General features: G+C 35.4%; 1 protein-coding gene across 5 annotated transcripts in view; it reads left to right on the top strand.

The window, feature by feature from the left end:
- Positions 1 to 23,671, top strand: part of MGAT4C (MGAT4 family, member C) — an 82,294-nt gene extending 58,623 nt beyond the window's left edge. For 3 of the 5 annotated variants that reach the window (XM_011971393.1, XM_011971392.1, XM_011971391.1), the window contains 3 exons: positions 13,753 to 13,905; positions 19,305 to 19,452; positions 22,499 to 23,671. In XM_011971393.1, the coding sequence (XP_011826783.1) occupies positions 13,759 to 13,905; positions 19,305 to 19,452; positions 22,499 to 23,640 (1,437 nt within the window). In that variant the 5' untranslated portion in view covers positions 13,753 to 13,758 and the 3' untranslated portion in view covers positions 23,641 to 23,671. Of the gene's footprint in view, positions 1 to 2,719; positions 3,705 to 13,752; positions 13,906 to 19,304; positions 19,453 to 22,498 lie in introns of all 5 variants that reach the window. The other 2 variants (XM_011971395.1, XM_011971396.1) reach the window with 2 other exon arrangements.
- Positions 23,672 to 25,377: the final 1,706 nt, after the last annotated feature.

The following is a 25,377-nucleotide window of genomic DNA, read 5'->3' as shown; positions in this document are numbered from 1 at the left end:
CTGAAAATCCTTAATTCAGTACTATACTATGGTCTCTAAATTAATCAACACCATCATGAAGCATTATGACTTGTAGCTGATTGCAAATATTTTTGGAGAAGAATCAGAATATGAGTGAATGACAAAAAATTTAAAATGGAAATTATCATGTAATGAGAGTTCAATATAAAAATGACCCAAAGGACAAGATAATTTGGCTATTTTTGAGGCATATAATATTTTAAATAAAAATTAGAGCCACCCCTGATGATATTATACCAAGATACATTGTGGACAGAAGGGACATTGACAAATTTCTAGGAATTTTATGTAATTTCTAAAATGCCTAATGTTTGCCCATAAAAAAATATAATTTAGGGAAAGTTAAAGTATCTTATTTGAAAGTGTTTTTTCATGCAATGCAATGCAATGTATCAATTAAATAAACCAAACTATTTTTAGCATTTCTCTTTACAAGGTGAAAGAACAATTTTTTTGAAATTATTCAGGGTCCCTTCGAGAAATTTCAAGATCAGTTCGAGAACAAGATTTTACTTAAGATTTGTTTTGAAAAGGCAACACTGTAAAACACGTAAAATGTTTTAGTGCTTTTAAATTGCAAGCTCTCAGTTCTCTTAAATAATCAAGGCCAATGGTAAAGGTTAACATAAACACAGAAAACTAACTTGATAAGACACAAAATCTTGGCTTCCTAGGAAGATTACTGAAAAGGTAAAACAAACAAAAAGACCTTGTACTGTAATCCAAGAAAACAGGCATTTTCAACAGAAAAAAAAAAATCTAGTTTTGCATTATTACAGCATTGGGCTCTCTTCTTTTTCTTCTTCTCCTTCTCCTTTTCCTCCTCCTCCTCCTTCTGCTTCTTCTTCTTCTTCTTCTTTTACAAAACTTTGTAAATAAATCTGTTCAATCTTACCAGCTTAAACATATAAAATTCTTTCTTCCATGAACTTTTTACAACTTTCTATATCTGTTTAGCTTTTGTCCTTCTCTCTCTTTTTTTTCTGATTCTGGCACAACTAATCATTTTACTTTAGGACAAAATTATCCTCCTGTTCCCTTGACAAAAAATACATTCTTCATACATCGAATTATTTTTCTTGAAAACATATCATATTTTCCTTGCATACTCTACATACAAAGATGTTTCTCTTCATGGTTGTTATTTCTAGTAGTTTTAATTACATATATTGATGATCACTTTTGACCATTAGTAATATTTCTTTTGACTGAGAAAAATGGGAAGAAGATGACTGTAAATTGTCTGTCTTGCATTATGTAGCAGACTAGCAAATTTTATGAATATATCATCTCAAAATTTCTTATAGATTCATGCTTCCTCATAGCACAATTTTTATGTGACAAAATAACATGTTTATTAACAGGTCCAAATATCTTTAGTCTCATTTTTAAAATAAAATGCCAAAAAATCTATAAAATTAAACCTAATGCTTAACAATTAGTGTTTCAGTAGTTCATGTTACTTAGAAATGACCTAGATATTTAATGAATATTTATTACTTAATACAGCTTAGAAAAACTTTAAAGCTTCAAGTTAACAAAAATAATTTGGAAACTGTTTTTGGCAACGATATTGTAATACAAGGCAAAGCTAGCCACAATCTCAACTTACTTCCCTGTTAACTGTTTTTACAGTTAACATCATCATGGTAGGCAAGCATCACAAAAGCAAAAACCAACGAAGTTAAACACGCAGTTTTGGTTTTTATGGCTGTCTTGAGAAATATGAAGTAATGGGCATCAAACAACTCTTCTTTACTGTACCTTTACTTGTATACTTATTCTAAGGTCAAACTGATAATTGTTTATATTCCTAAATATCTAGAAGACATATTACCTGATTCAACTAGTAAGCCCAAGTAGAATAAAAATGTATGTTCATGTTATACTGAATGCTGATATACCAGAAAATGTAGTTGTTTTTATGAAACAAACAATATGAAGCTAGTATTAATTGTCAAATATACATCCATTTCATGTGAATTTGAAAAGTATTTGAATTAGTTTCTGAGAGTTTTAGAAATATTTGCCTTATATAAGCACAAATTTATCTCTGAAAATTGGAATAGAACTTAAGAAATTTTAGGCCAGGTGTGGTGGCTCATACCTGTAATCCTGACACTTTGGGAGACAAAGGTAGGAGGATTGCTTGAGCCCAGGACTTCTAGACCTGCCTGGACAGCATGGTGAGACCCCACCTCTAGAAAAAAAATTGAAAATTAACTGGACATGGTTGCACATGCCTGTAGTCCCAGCTACTTGGGACGCTGAGGCAGGAGTATCCCTTGAACGCAGGAATCTGAGTCTACAGTGAGTTGTGATTGCACCACTGCACTCTAGTCTGAGTGACAGAGTGAGAATCTGTCTCTAAAAAACAAAAAGAAAGTACTAAGTAATTTGGTAATACCATCCATAGAGAAATCTCATATATATTATGATATATATTATCATGTATGCTGCATATACATATATATAATATATATTCTCTAGATTTACAGAATGGGATATACATATATTCTATATATACAGAGAATGGGATGTATATATTCTATACATATAGGTATTATATATGAATATATATTGCATATATATAATGTAATGTATACATATATTATAAGAGATGTAAAGGTTTTATTCTAAAACTTTAGCCAGGAGTTAGACAACACAGTAATACTCTCTTACGTCCTCTACTTTATAGTTTTATCCATTGCGTTTCTGACAGATGTAACAAGTTAAGGTTACCTTCTCAATAGGAAGGCTAAAGCTTTTAGCCAATATTTGTGGAGAAGACACATTTAAGATTTTCTTTTGCCCATATATGCAATATTATGGAGGCTGTGACTACATTTTAGGCAAGAGACTGAAAGAACATCAAGCACCTATCTGGATGTCTTCAAAGCCTCATCTGGATAAAATATACAAACTATTTTTCAATCAGTCTTTTTTTCCCCCTTTTTCAACCTCAGACAATTGCTTTTGGGGTCCTAGAGTCCCTTGAAAGTTATTATGGAAATAGGAGACCTAAAGTTCAAGTGATTGAATGGCTGAAGCAGGAAGGAAAATCGTCTGGGAGGACAGGTAGGCAGAGGGAAGAGGTCTGAAGAGGCACGTGTCAAAAGATTCAAGAAAGTTGAAGGGTAGATTGAAGGTAGTAAAAGGATGAATGGGGAGCAGAAACAATGGGAAGGAAGAGATCTCAGAAGACTCACTTCGGGAAAATCTTCAGTTTCCCAAAGAGATCCTGAAGTCTCAAATCATCCTTAGCAAAACCATGACCACAAGTAAGGAAGTGGAGTATACGATCAGTAAGGGTTTAAGAAGGGGGTTTCTGTTGACTAAAAAGTTACCATGGGAGAAATAGGATCAAATAGAACAGAGTGGCCTCACAAATAATCAAGCAAAATATTTCAGCTCAGGGATTCAAGAAGTAAATTCCCACTCAAAGACAGAAACAGGAAGTAAGACTTACAATCCAGCCAGTACCTTCCTAACAAAGAAACCTGTGACTAAACCAACTTCTAAAAAAAAGAAACAGGACTAACTCAGCCTTTGTATAGTGTACTGAGACTCTCTCTGCCTTAACTGTACTTCAACAGACTATCATTTGGAGCACTGGCTCAGGAGTCTAAATCACCAAGGGCTCATCCATCAATCAACCAGAAGTGAAGACAATCGCTTCAAAGGTAGGTGCTTGGGATTCTGGGTCAGAATATTGGGAATCCAATAATGAATTTGATCCTATACAAGTCAGAGCAACAAAAACTGTTAAAGGAAAAATAATAACACTTGTTAAAGATGGCAGTTTAGACTTTATTCAAGGGATTTCAAGGGTCTACTGCCATGAGGTATTGAAGTAGGAGAAAGAGATTGTTCTCAATGCTGAATACAACAAAGACAAATTGGAATTTATAGCCAAGGAGAAGAATGCAAGGTAGTGGATTGAAAATCATTAAGAAAATAGATAATTTTTTGCTAAACTGACTTAAAAGGATTTTTACTGATGGCAGGGCAGGGAGATCATATATTACCTGGGGGATAGTGGTGGGTGAGAAATGTGATCAGATATTGAGGGATCGGATATGGAAGATAGGGGATTCTGGCTAAACTGATTTGACAGGATAAGCAAATTGTCCTCTCTTCAACAAAATTATGAGCCGTTGAAATTCCCAAGGGTATAGTGTCTTGATGGTGCAAACGCAAGAATCCAAAGTAGTGATAAGCATGAGCCTGTTAGAAATATATTAGAAATATGAAATCACAGCTTACAAGAAGGATATGTTGCAGGTTCTGGCATGATGATTGGGGAGCAGTTGAGGCATTGTAGATTTGGTAGGCATATACTTTTAAAATTGGAAAAATTAGAAAGAAAATCTTATTTAGCTATGTTTAGATGCTTAACAATATTTCTAATAGTTTTCAACATACTCATTTTTACTCCTACTATTCATAAAATTTCTTAAAATATTATCAAATAAAATTTAATAAAAATGCTTTATTAGATCTAGACAATACAAATTATTTACTTCTCTTCTATTTTCTGGAGTAGCTTGTGTAGAGTAGGTGTACTTTTTCCTTAAAATATTTGGTAGAATTCACTAGTGAAGCCATACAGACATGGAGTGTTTTGAGAGGGATGTTTTAACTGCTTATTCAATTTTATTAATACATAAATAATTATTCTGTGTTGCAAGGAATTTATCCATTTCATTTAAGTTGTCAAACTTATTAGCATATTTTTTCAAAATATACAATTATCCTGTAGAATCTTTAGTGATATGACACGTGTCTCATTCATGATATTAATAATATCTTTTCTTTTTTCTTGATCAATATGGCTAGCGGAATATATATTTTATTGATCTTTTTGAAGGACCAGCATTTGTTTCTATTTTTTTGTTATTCGTTGATTTTTACTTTTACTTTTGTCATTTTTGTCTGTTTACTTTTTGCCTAATTTGCTCTTCTGTAGCTTACTTTGGAGATAGTTTGCCCTTTTTTTTCTAATTTCTTTTACAATTATTTATATTTATAATTGACACAATTTTACATATTTCTGTGGTACAGTGTGATATTTCAATGATTGTGTATACCTTGTACAATGATCACATTAAGGTAATTAGCGTATCTGTCACCTTAAACAATTTTTTTGATGATAACATTCTAAATCTTTGCTTCAGGATATCTTGATATATACACTGCATTGTTATTAGCTGTAGTCACCCTAATGTGTAATAGACTGCAATAACTTACACTTACTGTCTAATTCTAACTGTGCCTCTTACTAACCCAGCTTCCATCTCTCCTCCCAGCCTCTGGTAATCACTATTCTACTTTCTGCTTTTACGAGTTCAACTTTTTTAGATTTCACAAATAAGTTAGATCATGCAGTCTTTGTTTTTGTGTGCCTGGCTTATTTCACTTAACATAATGCACTCCGTGCATTCATCCGTGTTGCTGCAAATGACAGGATTCATCCGTGTTGCTGCAAATGACAGGATTTCCTTCTATTTTATGGCTAAATAGTACTCCATTGTGTGTGTGTGTGTGTATGTGTGTGTATAAATTTTCTATGTGCATTTGAAAAGAAGAACTTGTTGGGAACTGGAGCAAAAGTGACTCTTGTTATGTTTTAGGAAAGAGACCAGCAGTATTTTGTCCCTTCTCTAGAGATTTATGGAACTTTGAACTTAAGAGAGATGATTTAGTGTATCTAGTAGAAGAAATTTCTAAGCAGCAAGGCATTCAAGAGGTGACTTGTGTGCTGTTAAAGGCATTCAGTTTTATAAGGGAAGCAAAGCATAAAAGTTCAGAAAATTTGCAGCCTGACAATGCGATAGGAAACAAAATCCCATTTTCTAGAGAGAAATTCAAGCTGGCTGCAGAAATTTGCATAAGTAATGAGGAGCCGAATTTAATCCCCAAGACAATGGAGAAAATGTCTCCAGGTCAAGTCAGAGGTCTTCATGGCAGCCCCTTCCATCACAGGCCTGGAGGCCCAGGAGGAAAAAAATGGTTTCATAGGTGAAACCCAGATTCCCAGTGCTGTGTGCAGTCTAGGAACTAGGTGCCCTGAATCCCTGTTGCTCCAGCCATGGCTGAAAGGGACCAACATAGAGTTTGGGCCATGGCTTCAGAGGGTGCAAGCCCCAAGCCTTGGCAGCTTCCATGTGGTATTGAGCCTGACAGTGCACAGTAGTAAAGAATCGGGGTTTGGGAACCTCTGCACAGATTTCAGAGGATGTATGGAAACGCCTGGATGTCCAGGCAGAAGTTTGCTGCAGGGGTGGGGCCCTCATAGAGAACCTCCACTAGGGCAGTGCAGAAGTGAAATGTGGGGTCAGAGCCCATACACTGAGTCCTTACTGGGGCACCATGTAGTGGTGCTGTGAGAAGAGGGCCACGATCCTCCAGACCCCAGAATGGTAGATCCACTGACAGCTTGCACTGTGCACCTGGAAAAGCCACAGACACTTTATGCCAACCCATGATGGCAGCCAGGAGGGAGGCTGTACCTTGCAAAGCCATTGGGGCAGAGCTACCCAAGACCACCCAAGACCATGAGAACCAACCTTTTGCATCAGCACAACCTGGATGTGAGACCTTGAGTCAAAGGAGATAATTTCAGAGCCTTAAGATGTGACTGTCTTGCTGGATTTTGGACATGCATAGGGCCTGTGCCCCCTTTGTTTTGGCCAATTTCTTCCATTTGGAATGGCTGTATTTACCCAATGCCTGTACCTCCATTGTATCTAGGCAGTAATTAACTTGGTTTGATTTTACAGTCTCATAGGCTGAAAGTACTTGCCTTGTCTCAGAACGAGACTTTCGTGGACTTTTGAGGTAAAGCTGAAATGAGTTTATACTTTGAGGGACTGTTGGGAAGGCAAACTTTTTTGGAATGTGAGGACATGAGATTTAGGAGGTGGAATGATATGGTTTGGCTGGTTCCCCACCCAAATCTCATCTTGAATTGTAACTCCCACAATTCCTGCATATCAAGGCAAGGGCCAAGGGGAAGGTAATTGAATCACAAGGGCAGGTCTTTCTTGTGCTGTTCTCTTAATAGTGAATAAGTCTCACAATATCTGATGATTTTATAAAGAGGAGTTCCCCTGCAAAATCTCTCTCTTTGCCATCCATGTAATATGTGACTTGCTCCTTCTTGCCTTTCACCATGATTGTGAGGCCTCCCAGCCATGTGGAACTGTAAGTCCATTAAACCTCTTTCTTTTGTAAATTGCACTCTCTTGTGTATATCTTTATCAGCAGCATGAAAACAGATTTATAGACTGCTATTGTTTGGTGGAGTGTTTCATAAATCCCAAGTAGATTAACTTATTTGATAGTGTTTTAAATATCTTTGATATTTACTGGTTTTGTATTTGCATATTCAGTCAATTACTGAGGGATGAATATTGAAATAGGGGACTTCAATATTCATTTATTGAAAATGAGTGACTTTATTTATTCTCTTTCTTTCCTTTCTTCCTCCTTTATTTATTCCCTTTTTTCTCCTTTCCCTTATGTCAGTTTTGCTTCAGGTATTTTGAAACTCTTATGTAGTGCATGTACATTTATGCTTCCTTCAAAAAATTAATATTCATCAATTACTAAATGTTTACTTTATATGATATTAATATATCTGGTCCAGCTTTCCTTTGATTAATATTTATCCCTATCCTTCCCTTTATTATTAACTCATTTTTGTCTTTATCATTAAAATGAGTTTCCTGTAGATAGCTGTATCAGTTAGTTATCTAATGTTGCCAAAGAAAACACTCTGAAATTTAATGCCTTACAACATTTTTGATCTCACTTTTCCTGTGACTCAAAATTTAGACAGCAGTTTAGCTGGATGTTTGTCCCTCTCTCTGTGCTTAATTTGTATTATTTCTACTGTTGTATCTTCAGTGGCTCATCTTTTCTCCTGCTATTCCTTATCTACTAGCCAGTGTATTTGCATTTCGCACATATTTTTCATCTCTAGAAATTCTGTTTTTGTTTTTTTTGAAATATTTCATTTCTGTCCTTAAAATTATCATTGTTCTTCTACTTTGCACCTATGGGACATATTTATGATAGTCTTTTTAACATCCTTTTTCTTTTAATTCTATCATCTCAATCATGTCTTGATTGTTTTTCTCTATGATTAGTTTCAACCTAATTATAGACTATATTGTCCTTGATTTAAATGGTAATTTTTGCTGGATCCTGGATATTGTAATTATGTTCTTAAGTTCTAGACATTGTCCTATGTGTTTAAAGAGTGTTGTACTTTGTACTAGTATGGAGTTAAGTTATGTAAAATTATTTGATGCTATTGATGCTTATTGTTAAGCTTTCTTTAGAACAAGCTTAGAGATTATTGGCCCAAATACTAAGGTAATATGCTTCTGAGTATTCTTTTTGTTGTTGTTTGTTTTGAAACAGAGTGTTACTCTGTTGCCTAGGCTGGAGTGCAGTGGCACAATTACAGCTTACTGCATGCAGGCTTGACCTCCCAGGCTCAAGCAATGCTCCTGCCTCAGTCACCCAAGTAGCTGGCACTACAGGTGTGCACCACCAGAGCTGGCTAGTTTTCTTATATTTTGTAAAGACCGGGTCTCACTATGTTGCCCATGGTGGTTTCAATGTCCTGGGCTCAAGCTTTCCTCCTGCCTCAGCCTTCCAAAGTTTTGAGGTTACAGGCGTGAGGCACCACAACTGGCCTCTGAGTATTCTTTTTAATGTCCAGGTCTATCCTGCTGGCTGATGGACACACAAACTTGGCTTATGGACACACAAACTGTCTCCAACACTCTATAAGCTTCAGGAACTGTTTGGCCTACTACTTTTTTATGGTTTTGTTTGCTCTGGTTTGGGCTTCTCCACCTATTCTGATGACCCTGGGTGTAAATGTTCTCAGTTAAATGAAAGTTAAAGTTTGTGCTAATTGTCTGTGTCATAGTTACTCTGGGGGTATACACCATGGAAAGTTAATTTCTCTTCTGTATTGTGAATGGATTTGGGAGGATTACAATTTGCAGGATTTGGATGTTAGAATTTAGAAGACCATCATTATTCTCTAAGGACTTCTGTATTTCTTTGTCAACTCTTGAGAATTATATCCTGGGGTTTTGTTGTTGTTTTATTCTATTTCACATTATTGCAGACAGAACTAATGGTAGCAATGGCCCATCAAGAGTGACTGCTGCCAAGATGCCAGCTGCAGCAGGGAGGCTGACCCGGACTTCCCATGCCACTGCTTGGGCAGGAGCCTCGCCTTCCCTAGGAGCCACTGCAGCTGCCCTCCCAGATGCAGAATCCAGACTTCTCTGCAGTCTGCACCTTTGGGGACCCAGAAAGGACCCCATGCCACCATCTACACAGGCTCAGGGATGCCTGCCCCCACTACCTGGCCTCCTCCTGCTGTCTAGACAGTCCCTCCTACCACATTTGCAGCAATCAACAAATGCATCTTGGGGACTCTGGGGTCCATGAGTCCACAAGGTGGTTACTGGAAGCCTCTGTCTTTTTACTGTATCTCCCCTCTCTTTTCTGGATTTCCTCATGGTTCCCACTGTGAAATACTGAAGTGGCCACTCCCAGCAGGCCCTCCAAAGTACCATCTGGTCCCACAGCCCATTTCTGCAGCCCCCTCCTGACATCAGGGGCCACCTGTGTGATTAACCCATCCCCTAGAACCAGCTGTCCCTTAATCAAATCAGGAGATGGAGAATCACACTTCACCAATGCCCCTCCAGCCCCCTGATGAACTCCCATCAAATGTGTGACTCCCATCAAATCCCTGGTCTACCATGGATCGCTCAGTTCTATTGAGAGGCTGGACCCAGTCCCTTGTAAGCCTTCTAGTGTGCAAACCTAAAAGTGTTTCCTCCTCCTTTCTCTCATTTTATCACTGGGGGCTCATTTTGGGCCCTCCAGTGGTACTGCCATTCTTCCAACTGGTCCTCCAATGGTACTGTCATTCTTCCAACTGGTCCACCAATGGTACTGCCATTCTTCCAACTCCTGCCCATCCGTGGCCCTGTATAAGATATAAAGTTCATTTCCAAACTTCTCTGCCACTTGCAGGATTCCCTGCTTTTCAGTGGTGGTCAGGGTTTGACTCAAAAGTAATATGAATCCTTCCAGGAGAGCTCAAACACTTAGTTTAAGTTCTAGAAAGCCTCTATATACCTGTCAGGACCATCTGGAAACTTGCCAAGACCCCCTTTAATTTGAAAAGGGAACCTGGACCTTAATGGTGCCATATTCACCAGGCATCTGTTATTGGAGCAGTTGAGACTGGGACCTGCCTAAAACAAAGATTTTTAGACTGGGGCAAGCTTAAGAGAGAACCCGCATAGGAAAGAGCAAAGGAGGTTAATTCCCCTGCTGGAGGCACCTCTGGGGTTTGCTTCCCTATTTCCCTGGGACTTTCTCTTGCAGCCTCTCCTGAGATGTCCACTAGGAGGGCTTAATTAATCCTACAATCTTAACAAAGGTCCGAATTGCCCTGCAAGGCAAAGAAGGCCTGCACATATGGGACCTTGGACCATTTGCCCTCACATTCACAGAACAGATTTCTTCCTGAGGCCATGTTTCTGTTTGATACTTCAAGGTGCTTGACACTAAGTTGACAACAAAGGAAATGGCAAAAACATGTTTGCCACAAATTTATGTGCAGATGCCAATGCACAGTTTGCTTTGTCTGTGGTGTTCTTAACTTTCCATTTTATACTTTTGATGACTAAGCCAATTCCACATTCTACCCAGTAATATCTCTGGTTTGCAACAACATCTTTAACATTTAACATTGTATATAAAGAAGAGATGGGAACCTTGACAACCACAAAAGAAAGCAAGAAAGAATGATAGGAAAAACTGAGGTCCAAGTGCCAACACCCTAATGGGCACTCGGAGACTGGAGTTAGTCCAGAGGCCTTTGGATAACACAAGATGTAGCCTTGGTCAGATACCCTCAGTTGCGCCAAGATTTTCTTTCAGTCCTATGTGACAGCTAGATATTCATGAAAAGAAACTGGATTGAAACAAAGCCAACATTCTCAACACCTGAGGGTGATGGAGGATTGACAATGTCCTCCCCAGAAAGTCTGTTCTCCATGTCTTGAGTCCTGGTAGCTGTCCTAGTCGCTTTTAACTGACTGACAAAGGTCCAATATTTTTCTTTCATTTTGACTGTTGTGGAATTTAGAGACTCCAAAAAAAGGACAGTAAAAGCAGATCCACTTTTATTTACCTTTCCGCAGACCCTGGATGAGCCCCCAAAATGTTACAGGATCTTTGGGGTATTGCTTTTCTGGCCAGAAATGTATGTGGCTGGTGGTGCCTTTGTCTGCTCTTTGAAAAGGTAGGGCCACTTCTGAAGATGTCTTGGTGGTCACCACCCCTGCCATATTGTCATCAGGATGGTGGAAACTTCCAGGACCTGCTCTGATGAAATCTCACCTGGAAACTGTGAAGTAAAATTTTTCCTTTTTGTGGAGAATGGGGTCTCACTATATTGCCCGGGCAGGTCTCATACTCCTAGGCTCAAGCTATCTTCTTACCTCTGCCCCCTTAAAAGCTGGGATTTGAGGCATGAGCCACCATGCCTAGAAACTGAGTTCCCCCAAGGCGCAACATCTCAGACTCATGCCTGTAATGTCAGCTCTGGGCAGTGTTGACATGCCAGCCACTTGTCATCTCAGCACCCTCCAGGCTTTGGGCATCCATGAGTGTAGAAAGGATAACCAAGGAGGGTGCTGAGGGTGTCTTGTCACTGACCTGCAGGTGCCCATTGGTGTGAGCAGCCTGGAGGCTATGGACAGTACTGGGAGGCAGACAGACTTCTGGAGGGGAAACAGGGTGGGTCCCCAGTGAAGCCCCACCTTCAGGCCAGTAAAGGCCTGAAGCCTGGCGGCCAGACTGCCAGTCCTGCAGACCAGACTGGGAACTTGTGGTGCCTTTTCTGGACCCACCCATGGTTGTCCATGGATCAGTTGACATGTGCTTCCTCCCCTCTGAGGCCCATAAAAGCCCCAGGTTCAGCCAGAGCAGAGAGGATGGAGAGATGATGGGGTGGTCACCTGCAGAGAAGGGCTACCTTGTCTGCTGAGAAGAGGATGGATCAACCAGAAACAGAGAGGAACTACCCTCTCTACTAAGTGCTAAACACTTGACAGGTTGACCTGTTGACAGAGAGGACCTACCCACTGCGGGTCTCATCTGAGCGGTTCTAACACTCAATAAAGCTCCTCTTCATCGTGCTCACCCTCCACTTGTCTGGATACCTCATTCTTCCTGGATAGAGGACGATAACTTTGGCAGGATGCCACCAGCCACAGAGGTTTCTGATCAGAAAAGCAACACTCTGAAGATCCCATAACAGAACTATGATATTGCCTCCAAAGCATTATTTACCAGTTCTCATACTATTTGAAATGTTATATATCACCCAAATCCTCAGGATATACATTTATGTGCATCTATGTTTGCATATTTATATATATCTTTACAATTTCTACAAATTAATAAGAAAAATAACCCTTAAGAAAAATATGATCAAAGAAAATGGACAGTAATAGGTATAACATTTTCATAATTCTTTATTTTTTAGAATTATTTTGTTCTTCACATATATTAAGACTTTCTTCTAATTTTTAATATTTTTACTATAATTTATAAGGACCCATGAATTCTCCCTTGCATTAATTCATTGAAGAGAAGATTTGCCAGCTATGTTCTAGGCATAGTTCTAAGATTATAGGGGACAAACATTTTTCACTTTCTAAAGTCTTCCTTACACATAAATACTTCTTCATAAAGATAAACCCAAGGAGATTCATTACACAACTCTAAGTGGCTCTATTTTCAGGTTATCAATGTGCTGATTTTAGACAAATTGTGATTTTTCTAGTTCGTCGAGCACTTCAGATATGTTTATACTTTTTTATAAAACGGTGAATAATGTAAAGGAATTTTTGGTTGGAAAATAATACAAAATAGAAAAGAGTAAAATTTTTTAAATTAGGTTTTCACAAATCGTTCTGACTCTCATTTTGCCTTTGTGTAGTACATGAATTATTTCAAACAGCTAAACTACTAATTAGTAGATATCAAGGAAATGTTAATATAATACCACAGGATTCGCCCTGATTTAACAAGAATTATTGGAAAAATAAGCAAAGCAATTGTAACCCAGAAGCTTTCAAACATATGTTTGGATTTACCCCACAACCTTAACTTCTTTGTCACTTTTCTTTACTCCACCCAGATTCCCAGTTAAATATTTTCAGTTGACATCTATTCTGAGATTAGTATTAGGTCCATAATTCTGCTTTTTTTCATTTTCATTATGCTACAATAGGAGAGGTAAATATTACCTTACAGTTATACCTCACTGATGACAGTGGACTTGACTGTTTTTCTATTGGGCTTTTGTACTGTTTCTCATCAGAGGCCTGTTTTTTTACATTGTTATGACCAAAGTTCATCTTTTTTTCATCAGTAACTATGAGGCTTGCTTTTAATTTTTATTTACTCACATTAATATAAACCACTGCATTGATCTTATGTTTACATATTAATTAATGATCTGTGCCAAACTTATGTTTGAAATTGGGAACAGAATTTTAATTCAAACATTTGAAAGATAAGATTTTACAAGGACCTGACTTTTATATATCTGATAAAGAAATATTTTCATCCAAAACCAACTGCTAGTAATTCTGTGCCTCTTTTCCACAGAAAAGAATGTTTAAATTTCATCAAATGAAACATATTTTTGAAATACTTGATAAAATGAGATGCCTGCGAAAACGTTCTACAGTGTCATTCTTGGGAGTTCTTGTCATTTTTCTCCTTTTTATGAACTTGTACATTGAAGATAGCTATGTTCTGGTAAGTTTTGGAGGTTAATTGTCTTTTCTTCAAAATAAGGCATAAGTCAAACAAGAAATAGTCCCACTGTAACCTAACTTCAGTCTCAAGCTATTGGAGAAGACTTAGTTTGAGCAAAATTATAACATGTATATTGTCTATTTTTTATATTAACCATACATCAACATTACACTTGTATTGAATTATTTTCCAATATTTTTAATGCTGTTTAGTTTGTGCTCCAAGTGTGTACATATAATTACAAATAAGTTAGCTATCATCACTATGCAGAATTAATATTATGTGGAACCATTAAGATTTTGGGTTTTCCATTTGAAATGTATAGAATGAACAAAATCTGCTTAGAAAGTATTACTCCTTGCTTCCTCTACTTTTCTATGTTATCACTGAAATTTTCAAAATTCCATTGTCTAATTAACAATGCTTTTTAATTGTGCTATTTGTATAAGTAATATTTTATTACAATGTGTAATATCTTATTTGGATTTTGAATAGACCTAGATGGCCACTCTGTTTTATATTTATACCCACTGAAAAGATCTCAAGAGATAAAGATATTGATGTGTAAATTATTCAGTAGTTAGAATGAGATGCCAAATATTGGTAGGTGATTACATATGAATATGTTTTTTTAGGGAAAATATGACAATATGCAAAAGGGCTTATTCTGACTAATTATGAAAAATTAATGTGCTAGTTTTGACTTTTTTCTTATTGTTATTGTCACATCATTTCATGTCTGATAAGATTAATATAGACATTATTGCTATTCACTTTTTCTATCTTAATGGAGCCTAAAATATCTGTCCTAATTTGTATGTTATTATTAATATTTATAGATTTCAGAAAATCAAAACCTGATTACAGTTTACATATTTCAGAAATCAAAACCTTTACAACTAACAGGAACTAAAAAGTGATTTTCACATGCAAAAATGCTGAGAGTTTAAATTAGTGTCTTAAAAGAGACAGAGTATTTCCAAAAAAAAAAAAAACTTTAGATGATTTATTAACTATTGTTTGCCAGATACTATGCTATATCCTATGATCCAACCATATTTTTTGGTTGGTACAGATATTCCTAAGAAGTCCTCTGTAAAACATCTTGCATCCTTTAGCTCTGTTCTTTGATGGTGAAATTGTGCCAGAATCCTAGATTTTGACTTTGCCTAGGCTTTTTGTCTTCAAATAGCGGTTCTGATGTTGTGGACCCTTCGTGTTTCTCTACACATTCGATGCACAATGGTTGAAATCACTAAAGATTAAACAGGATTTGAGTAGGCATCATTTAGGCAAACTTAGCAAATAGGAGAAACATACTAACGTTATACTTTTTTGAATATTTTTAAAACCTATTAGTTATATGAGATATAATAAGGACAACAGAACAAGGCCTATGTGTTCTTGCTATTTTTTTCTTAAGATAATGAAAGATCACAAGTTCACTAGAGATTCTCTTGATTAATGATTCAATTTTATAATAAAAATATATTTTTGATTCTGTGTCTACAGGTAGAAGTAAATAAAATCTTGTAAATCAAACACATGTTATTGGTTGGAGGCTTGCTATGTTCAATGACTCATTGAATTTAAAAGGCAGTTTCCAGTGCAATTTTAATCTTTCACTTTCAACAAACCCAAAGGACCATTGAATGTGCAAAACGCCCTTGTGTCTTTTGAAATAGAACCTGTTTAAATTCACTGTAAAATGAGTAAGAAGTAGTAGAGTATATGTCAATTAGAAACTAAAATGCTATTTTCCTGTTTTGCAAATTTTTACAGTGCTATCTAAACATTGGTCCTAGCCATCAAATGTAGATAGTATGATTTAATGAAGCAGCTCTTCCACTAAAGCTACTTTCTCAATGAAATTTCTCTGATTGTATTAGGAATATATCTACTCAAATTTGCAAATCAGTCCAGGTGCAGAAAACAGATTGCTTCTTAGCTTTTAAAAGTTATTATTTTAAAATACTTACAAAAGTTGGAAAAAATGAGTTAAAATGATTGCTAAATTCCAGCACTCACCCCTTTTCTGCGTTTGATGATAATATTTTTATTATTTAACAATGTACTATTTACTGACTGATGTTTTTTAACCAAATTGCATTTTAGCTGAATTTTGCTTCAAGGCCATAAATTGAAAACTTTTTCAATGACTAATATTAAAGTGCATTATAATTATTCTTCTAAAATTGAATAATATCCATGGGAAACTGGCCTCCTCCAAGAATATAATGCAATTTCTTTTTAACACATCTCCCTTTTGATCTTTTACCTGTGTTTATTTCATTTTTTCATAAAATTATCTGAACTCATTTTTCTTCTTTCTTCCCGATTATCACAATTTGCTAATAAAAATATGCAATTTGCTAAGCACAGACATTAGTAGATCTTTTTTGTCTTCCTTTTTAAACACTGGGAAATAATACTTCTAACTTGTAGATATCAGGTGGATAGTTAGAACTAGCAAGGTCTCTGAAGTTAGTTAACACATTCTATTCTCCTCTTTTTGTTAGAAAATCCATTTGTGGCCTGAAACCCTAGGCATATTAGCAGTTTAGCTTATTTGCTTATGTATTAGAGATATATGTGCCTTTAAGTGAAAAAGGAAGCTGTGCTTAGTGTAAGAGACAAACACCGTTACAAGGCAAACTAAGTAGAAGAGACACTGCATGCCCAATCAACTTAGCCTCTTGGCTGTGAACATCTTCAAAGTAGCCACAAGGGTATATATTTAGTCTGTAGCTAGTTCATTGAATTGCATTCCCTTCCAGAAAATGATTGTCATAAAGCCTTGTCTTATTACTGAGAAATATACTACAGCATAGTAGCTACAGAAAGAAGGTATCCAGGGAGACCCTGACTGTTCAGGTAGATGCCTCTGGAAAGCAGCCAACAAGGCTGACTCAGGTAAAAGTTGCATTATTTATTTATGCTGAAAAGTGAAAAAAGCTTGTTCTTGAGAATTTAATAAAGTGATTTCATATAAGTTCCATTTCTTTTTATATTCTGTTATGTCCTTAAATCAGGCTGAATGCACTCCATCTTATAACACAAAATTTCTAGATTTTATGTGTTCAGGATAGAATTTTTAAAGAGATATTCAATATCCTGCACCTACTTTAGAATGTAACATCAACTAAGAACAGAATGGTAAAATGTGCTGTAAGTACTGTACTTTTTATAGAAATTTCTTCCAGGCATTATTAATTATGTGCACCACTACATTACTATTAATGATACTAAACTGAGTCACTAGTTACTTTTTGGCAGTTCTAAATTTGTTTATTTTAAACTTTAATGATGTTTTATAGGTTTGCAGGTAGACACCAATGAAAATATTTATGTATAAAGAACTTAAAATAATCGGAATTCAGTGGATAGTCAATTAGTATATTTCTAAGTAATTTAGAATCTAAGGTTTAATCTCAAGTACTTTGAAAGTTTATGGCTTTTACCCACGGTATTGTGTAAAAGCCACACAAAGTCACACTTTTACACATTGTGAACTTTATAAAGGACTAAAGTATTTCTTGGTCCAAATTATCAGAGGCAGTATAAAATAAAGAAATACACTATTAAATACCAAATTTAGATTTATAAACATAACTGGATATACAGAAAAGATATTCAGAATGAATCTTGATTTAGTAAGGACCATATTGGAAGCCTGTAGTTAAGATCCCTACTTTCAGTTTTCATTCGAAGAATAGTCACGTCTGGCCATAGATTTGAAAGTTTGAGTTAGTCATCTTTTTCACTGGCACTTGAGATTGATGCGAAGTATTGAATGTTTTCGTTGTAAAACTTATATTGAGCTTTGTCTAATTTTTTAGAACAAGGCTTTAGTTAACATTTTGACCACAGAAAAAAAATAGCAGGACCAAAGTTATTTAATCCATTTACTTTCTCTACAGTCTTAATAGCTAGCACATGCCTAGCTTGACTTTCTATACTGAATAAAATAAATCCACATAAGGCCAGGTGCGCTGGCTCACACCTACAATCCCAGCACTTTGGGAGGCCGAGGTGAGTGGATCACTTGAGGTCAGGAGATTGAGACCAGCCTGGCCAACATGACGAAACGTAGTCTCTACTAAAAAATACTAAAATTAGCTGGGCATTGTGGTGTGTGCCTGTAATCCCAGCTACTTGGGAGACTGAGGCAGGAGAATGGCTTGAACCCAGGAGGCGGAGGCTGCAGTGAGTCGAGATCATGCCACTGCACTCCAGCCTGGGCAACAGATCCAGACTCCATCTCAAAAAAAAATTGATTAAAATAAATGAATAAAACCACATACTAGAGTGCACATTTTGGAAAAAAAAAAAAAAAAGAGAGAGAGAGAGAGACAAACATTTCTTTCTAATTAAGTTGTTCTCAAACGTATTCTGCCAATTCTAGTAAATCACATATGAGTCAAACAAATAGTCATTTTCTTAATAGTGTATGACCAATAAAGGCTTGATCAAATGATGATTAGATAATTAAAATTTACCATTTAGCTTATATCAAAGAAGGGCAATTAATAGGTAAAGGACATATTTTAATCTGAATATGAGTATGTTTTCTTGACTATAAACCTTCCTGAAGATTTAATGACATGCAAAATCCAACACCAAATAAATAAAATGGATCTAAAATATGAAAGGATTGGGTATTACATCCAATAGAATCTCTCTCACACACACACACACACAAACTATCATGAGAAATATTAGTCTTGGATCTCTACACATTACCTTAATTTGGTGCAAATGTGTCCTATTTGAGGTTACTTTAGGACATATGAAAAAAATTACTGCCATATCACCCATAACTAGCTCTTCTCAACAGATAGATAGTAGCCACATAAGTGACTTATTTAATAAAGTATCCAAAATGCAAATATTATGTCCACTACTGCATCTTCCTAATCATTCCTATAGTTTTATAATCATGGAGACACTGCGATCTTTTTATCTGAGAGTGCTTGAAGAAGAGTAAATCAGGCAATATGGTAGGAACTAGCCTTAGATTAAACTATAAAATAGGTTACTGTCAATTTTGAGATCCCTAAATGATTGTCAAAAATTTGAAAAGTAGCATAATGGCAGTGGGAGTTTTCATGTAGCAATTCTTTTTTTTAATAGATTGCCATTATTAATGTGTCCTGTAGAAAAACAAGTGTAATTGTATATACAGTAAAATAGGCGAGCAAGCTACTGGAGCAGAACCTCCAGGTAAAAAATGAGGTGAGTGATGATGAGCTATAGCTTATGATGTCAGTAATTGAGATTTATATAACCCTGCATACTATATATTGTAGTCATACATTTATTGTGTAAAAAAGAAACTTTATTTAATCCATGACCATCTATTATTTAGGTATTTTTCTTGCCTCTTTCTTGGCATTTAGGAAGGAGACAAACAACTTATAAGGGAAACATCCACACATCAACTGAATTCAGAACGCTATGTTCATACTTTTAAGGATTTGTCTAATTTCTCAGGAGCCATAAATGTCACCTATCGCTACCTAGCTGCCACACCTTTACAAAGAAAGCGTAAGTATCCTTAAACATTTAAATAAAGAATACAAAAAATATTTTGCATTAAAATAATAATAATTTGTTTCACATGTATAGTAAAAAGGCTTAAGGGCTTTACTCATATAATAAATTATTTGGAGAAAACTTCAATGTTTCTTCACAAATTGTCAACTACTATACTCACTGACCCAATACCCTTAATAACAAAAAAATTAAATAAAATGCCTAATCGTGAGTCTTTTGAGATTTTGTTGTAGGATGTTATAGAGTGACTAGAAAAGAATCAATTTACTTTAAAATTTAGAAGGTAACTTTTAAAAATTGCTATGTTCATATTGCTACGTTTTCTAACCTCTAACAGTTTGGTTTTATGACTTGTTGCAACTTTCTAATTAATGAAACTCAGTGTTTTAGTTTCCTAGGTCTGCCATAACGAATTACCACAAAGTGACTGGCTTTTAAAAAAGAGCAATGTATTCTCTCATGGTTCTGGAAGCCAGAGGTTGAAATCAAGGTGCTGGCAGGGCCCCACTTCCTCCCTCCAAAAGTTCTAAGGGAGAATCCTCGCCTCTTTCAGCTTCCGGTGGCTTCGCTTCTGGTACTCTTTGGCTTTGCAGCATCACTCCAATTCCTGCCTCCATCATCAGTGGTCTTCTCTTTGTCTTTCTGTGTCTTTTCCTCTTTTTGTAAAGACACAAGTTACTGATTTTAGGGTCCACATCTAAATCCAGAATTATTGCATCTCAAGATCCTTAACTAATTATATCTGCAAAGATCAAATTTACTAATAAAATTACATTCTGAGGTTCCAGGTAGACATGAATTTTTGGAGGAAACTATTGAACACACTACAATCTGGTAAAAAAAAATATATATATATATATTTGGAGCCAAGAAATGACATACTACATTTCTAAGACACCATAGCTTACAAAAAGTACCATTATCTAGTTAGCATACCACTAAGAAAGTATAAGCATTACCAATTTTAATTATAATGCTATTGATTGCAATATGCAGCCTGATTTTTAAATGTTTCAATGCGTAAAATATAAATCTTAGGCTGGGTTTGGTGGCTCATGCCTGTAATCCCAGCACTTTGGGAGGCCAAGGAAAGTGAATCACTTGAGGCCAGGAGTTCAAGGCCAGCCTGGCCAACATAGTGAAACCCTTTCTTTACTAAAAATACAAAAATTAGCTGGGCATGGTCGTGTACACCTGTAATTCCAGCTACTCGGGAAGCTGAGGAGGCCGAAACACCAGAATCGCCTGAACCTGGGAGGTGGAACTGCGTTCCATCCTGGGCGACAGAGCGAGACTCCATTTCAAAGAAACAAAAACAAAAACCATGAATCTTAGAATAAAATACAGCGCTATCATGATCTTAATAAATTATGTGGAGACCACAAAAATTGGCCTCTAGGTTGAGGAAATTGTTAAATTAATTTAGATTTCTTTAGATCTCATTTCCTTTCAGTCTACCATTTGAAATGTCTACTGTTCTTAGGCTTCTTTCTAATTGTCTAAGACTGCCATTCATTTTTCATCTCTGTTACACCACCTTGGCTTGAACATTACTGGTTTCCCTTTCCTGTGCTAAATTTACCAATGTTTATTGGCACACATGCCAACTGCTTTCTACCAGAAGCAATGTAACACAGAGGATAAAAGAGTGGGACAGTTTGAATCCTGACACAACATCACCTACTAAGTGTACCACTTTGCATGAGTCACATCATCTCACCATGACCTAGTGTCCTCATCTGTAAAGCAGAATGATGGTAATAGCAAACCTACCCCAAAAGAGAGTTTTGAACATTTAAGAAATGTATTACAGATAAAATGCCCAAACTCCTGCCTCTTATGTAGACAGTATTTCATAAGCATTGACTATTATTATTAATGAAGTTTGGTGGCTTCAAGTTTAATGGTACTAGATAACATATTGTGTTTCAATAGAAGTCTGAGTTGTAAGCCAAGGTATTTAAATGAAATGTGTAAATCACAACCTCTCTGATGAACTAGTAAGAATTCTTTTTTTGAATGGGACTTTTTTCAGTATCATACAAACCACATTATACAGGTGCCTGTATTAAAACAATGATCTTGTTGTATATAGATTTCCCCATTTTCTAAATAGTGGCTTAGAAATGTTATTCAATTCTGATTCATATGGGTATGAGCTTTAAAAAATATTTCAATAGAAAAACTTCTAACCCTTCTCAGAGGAGAGCTGTCTTTTCTCAGGGTTTTATTTTATTCTCTAAATATATCTAATTCCTAATTTTAGATTTTAAATGTCTGAATAAAAATTTATTCAAGCAACATTACTATAAAATGTGTTTCAAAAATTTTTTTAAGTGATGCTTGTGTCTTGGAACAATGTAGCATTAAAGTTTTTTGAATGTGTCTTATAATATTGTTTGCTTTCTAATTAATATACTAAGTACATTTCAGGATAAAATTGTGAAGTCCAATTATGAAGTCTAGTACAAGATAATGAGAGCAAAAAAAAAAAAAAGAAAACTGAAAATATATGAGGTGTTGTATAAAAAATTTAAAGATGATTGAAAGACTTACCCTTATTTTTATTTTGTATCATTTGAAACTAGTTTGTCAGCCTTAACTGTGAATACTCTTCTCTTTTTGCAAAAGAGAAAAAGCATTTTATTTACTTTATTTTTAAAAGGAACTTGCATGCTATCTAAATACCTGTCTACCTTCTCTAGTGGGCGTATATAAGGATATTAAGCTGCAGAACACTTAAAACCATTTCGTTTTACAATTTCATCAATAAATGTTCACAGTAATAGGACTCATATATTATTATGCTTAAGATGCTATTTATTTTTCATAGAAAATATAAATTATGTATCAAGCACTTACAGCCTTTATATATTTAGCTTATTACTTTAATCATAAAATGTTCTGTGCATAGTCATTTACTATATTTACTTAATACATAATAAGTAGCAAGTCTAAGGAATAAATATCTTCTCTCTTTTTTCTTTTTCTGTATTTCTAGTTCACATTTGTATTCTTTCTGAAATCTTTTTTGCAGGGTATCTTACAATTGGACTTTCTTCAGTAAAGCGAAAAAAAGGAAACTATTTACTTGAGACAATTAAGTCAATTTTTGAGCAGTCCAGTTACGAAGAACTGAAGGAAATTTCAGTGGTGGTTCACCTAGCAGACTTTAATTCTTCCTGGCGTGATGCCATGGTCCAGGATATTACACAGAAATTTGCGCACCATATTATTGCAGGAAGATTAATGGTTATACATGCCCCAGAGGAGTATTACCCAATCCTGGATGGCCTTAAAAGAAACTACAATGATCCAGAAGATAGAGTCAAATTTCGTTCAAAGCAAAACGTAGATTATGCTTTTCTGCTTAATTTTTGTGCCAATACTTCTGACTATTATGTAATGCTTGAAGATGATGTTCGGTGTTCAAAAAATTTCTTAACTGCCATCAAGAAAGTCATTGCATCCCTAGAAGGAACTTACTGGGTAACTCTTGAATTCTCTAAGCTTGGCTACATTGGTAAACTCTATCATTCTCATGATCTCCCACGTTTGGCACATTTTTTATTAATGTTTTATCAAGAAATGCCTTGTGATTGGTTATTGACTCATTTCCGGGGTCTGTTGGCTCAGAAAAATGTGATCCGTTTTAAACCATCTCTCTTTCAGCACATGGGCTATTATTCATCATACAAAGGGACAGAGAATAAGCTAAAGGATGATGATTTTGAAGAGGAGTCATTTGACATTCCTGATAACCCCCCTGCAAGTCTGTACACCAACATGAATGTGTTTGAAAATTATGAAGCAAGCAAGGCTTACAGTAGTGTTGACGAGTACTTTTGGGGGAAACCACCTTCAACAGGAGATGTTTTTGTGATTGTATTTGAAAACCCAATTATAATTAAAAAAATTAAAGTAAATACTGGAACAGAAGATCGACAAAATGATATTTTGCATCATGGAGCACTAGATGTTGGGGAAAACGTTATGCCTAGCAAACGAAGGAGACAATGTTCTACTTACTTAAGACTAGGAGAATTCAAAAATGGAAACTTTGAAATGTCAGGTGTGAATCAAAAAATTCCATTTGATATACATTGTATGAGGATATATGTCACCAAAACACAAAAGGAATGGCTAATTATTAGGAGTATTAGCATTTGGACTTCTTAGCCAATTAAACCAGTATGTTCAGTTTCTGAAACAGGTCTTCCTGTTTCCTCTTTTGCTACCGTTGTCATTTGGAGGGAAAGCAATGGATGGGATATGTTAAAAGAAACATTAATTACATTGGTAGTTTTCATTTATACACTGTTGACATAATTTTACTCTTAATACACACTTGTATTTATTTTAACGTCTGAAGTTGAATATAAGTCTATAGCTAATGCTATTTTCCCTTATATTTTTAAATGCTCTTAGTTTTTAAATTTCAACTGATTGTCAAAAGGGTAATATGAAAAATTTTAAATCAACAAATTAGTTTGTTGGATGATGGTTTTTGAAAATTAGTCATCAACTGTATATACTTCCTCAAGAATCGATAATTCATTATATCATCAGATAGCTTTTATTAAGCATCTGTGGGAATATACAGTTGGGTGGAATGATAATCTGTTTTTTTGTGTGTGTGTAAACTTAGGTTTCCATTGACTTCTGTACGTCTACAATGAATACCTCCTCATAGAAGTGGTGTCTTTACAACATATTTTTTGTGTAAGTGAGGCTATGGATAAAGAAAAAAAAGACTTAAAAATATCTCTCCCCTGATTATTTATATGAAAGGGGACATTGTTCATTGTTTAAAAACATTTAATTGAGCGCCTATTGTTGATAAATTTTCTGGGTGAAGCTGTCTTTTTCTGGTTTCCCTTTTGCAAAAAAAAAAGAAAAGAAAAGAATAGTTAAGCTCAATATTTTCAGGTTACATTAAGTACCCACATTTAATAGAATAAATTAGGGAAGGCCTATAGTAGTTAGCTCATTCGTACAGACATTTTCAGTATATGCAGAAAATTTTGGGAAATTGATTTTATACATTTTGTATTAAAATCCATGTGATTGAAATTATTGCGATTTATCATATACTTTTTTTGGAATTTAAATGGGTATATTATAAAGGACCATAGAAAGTAATTGACTTTTCTGGAATCAAAAATCTATTTCCTAGCAAGGCCAGAATGAGAGATCTGATATTCTGATAACCAGACAATGCTCTTTTTCTCATATGATTTCTCCTGACACAGTTTATGCTTTCTGTGTTCTATTTGCTATGTGACTCTCAGATAATAAGTTATACCATCTGGAAATAGGTGGTACAATTCTTGCATAAATAATATTATCCTAAATAATGTCCTAAATGATACTTTTTTGGTATATGCACCCAAATAGTAAGCAAACTTGACTAAACTTTTCCTAATAGGGATTGGAGAGTGTGTCTTTATAATGTGTCCATTAAAGTAATTCAGGACACCTTAGTGTGTCCTAAAGACATTGGTTTTCAGAATGTCCTGAGCTTGTTTTATCCTTTTTGTTTTTTAACGAACAGCAAAAACAGGGATTTATTATAAAAGGAAATGGAAGGTGCTTCATATATGTTCAAGAAACTCAAGTACATGTTTATATAGATGACTCTGTGTGTTTGTGAGTGTGTGTGTGTTGGTGTGTGTGTGAAGGCTAGACTTTTGCTAGTAAGAAGGAATGAGAAAATCTTCCTGCTCTTCCTTTTCATACTGAAATATAGTCCTTAAGATTTACTGGTATGCTGTGGCCCAAACAACACTAGGATATTTTTATTTTATTCGTTCTCTGCAAATAAATGAGAAACTCGGATAAAAAATGGAAATTTTTTCTTCATTTATAAACAGCTGTTGTATATTTTCTTTGTATCCAGCTACTAAAGTGTTAGAA

Source organism: Mandrillus leucophaeus, unplaced genomic scaffold (genome assembly GCF_000951045.1).
Source record: "Mandrillus leucophaeus isolate KB7577 unplaced genomic scaffold, Mleu.le_1.0 Scaffold1219, whole genome shotgun sequence".
In the NCBI taxonomy this organism is placed as follows: domain Eukaryota; kingdom Metazoa; phylum Chordata; class Mammalia; order Primates; family Cercopithecidae; genus Mandrillus; species Mandrillus leucophaeus.
The sequence above is the reverse complement of the archived record's forward strand: the minus strand, read 5'-3'. Positions and strand labels throughout refer to the sequence as shown.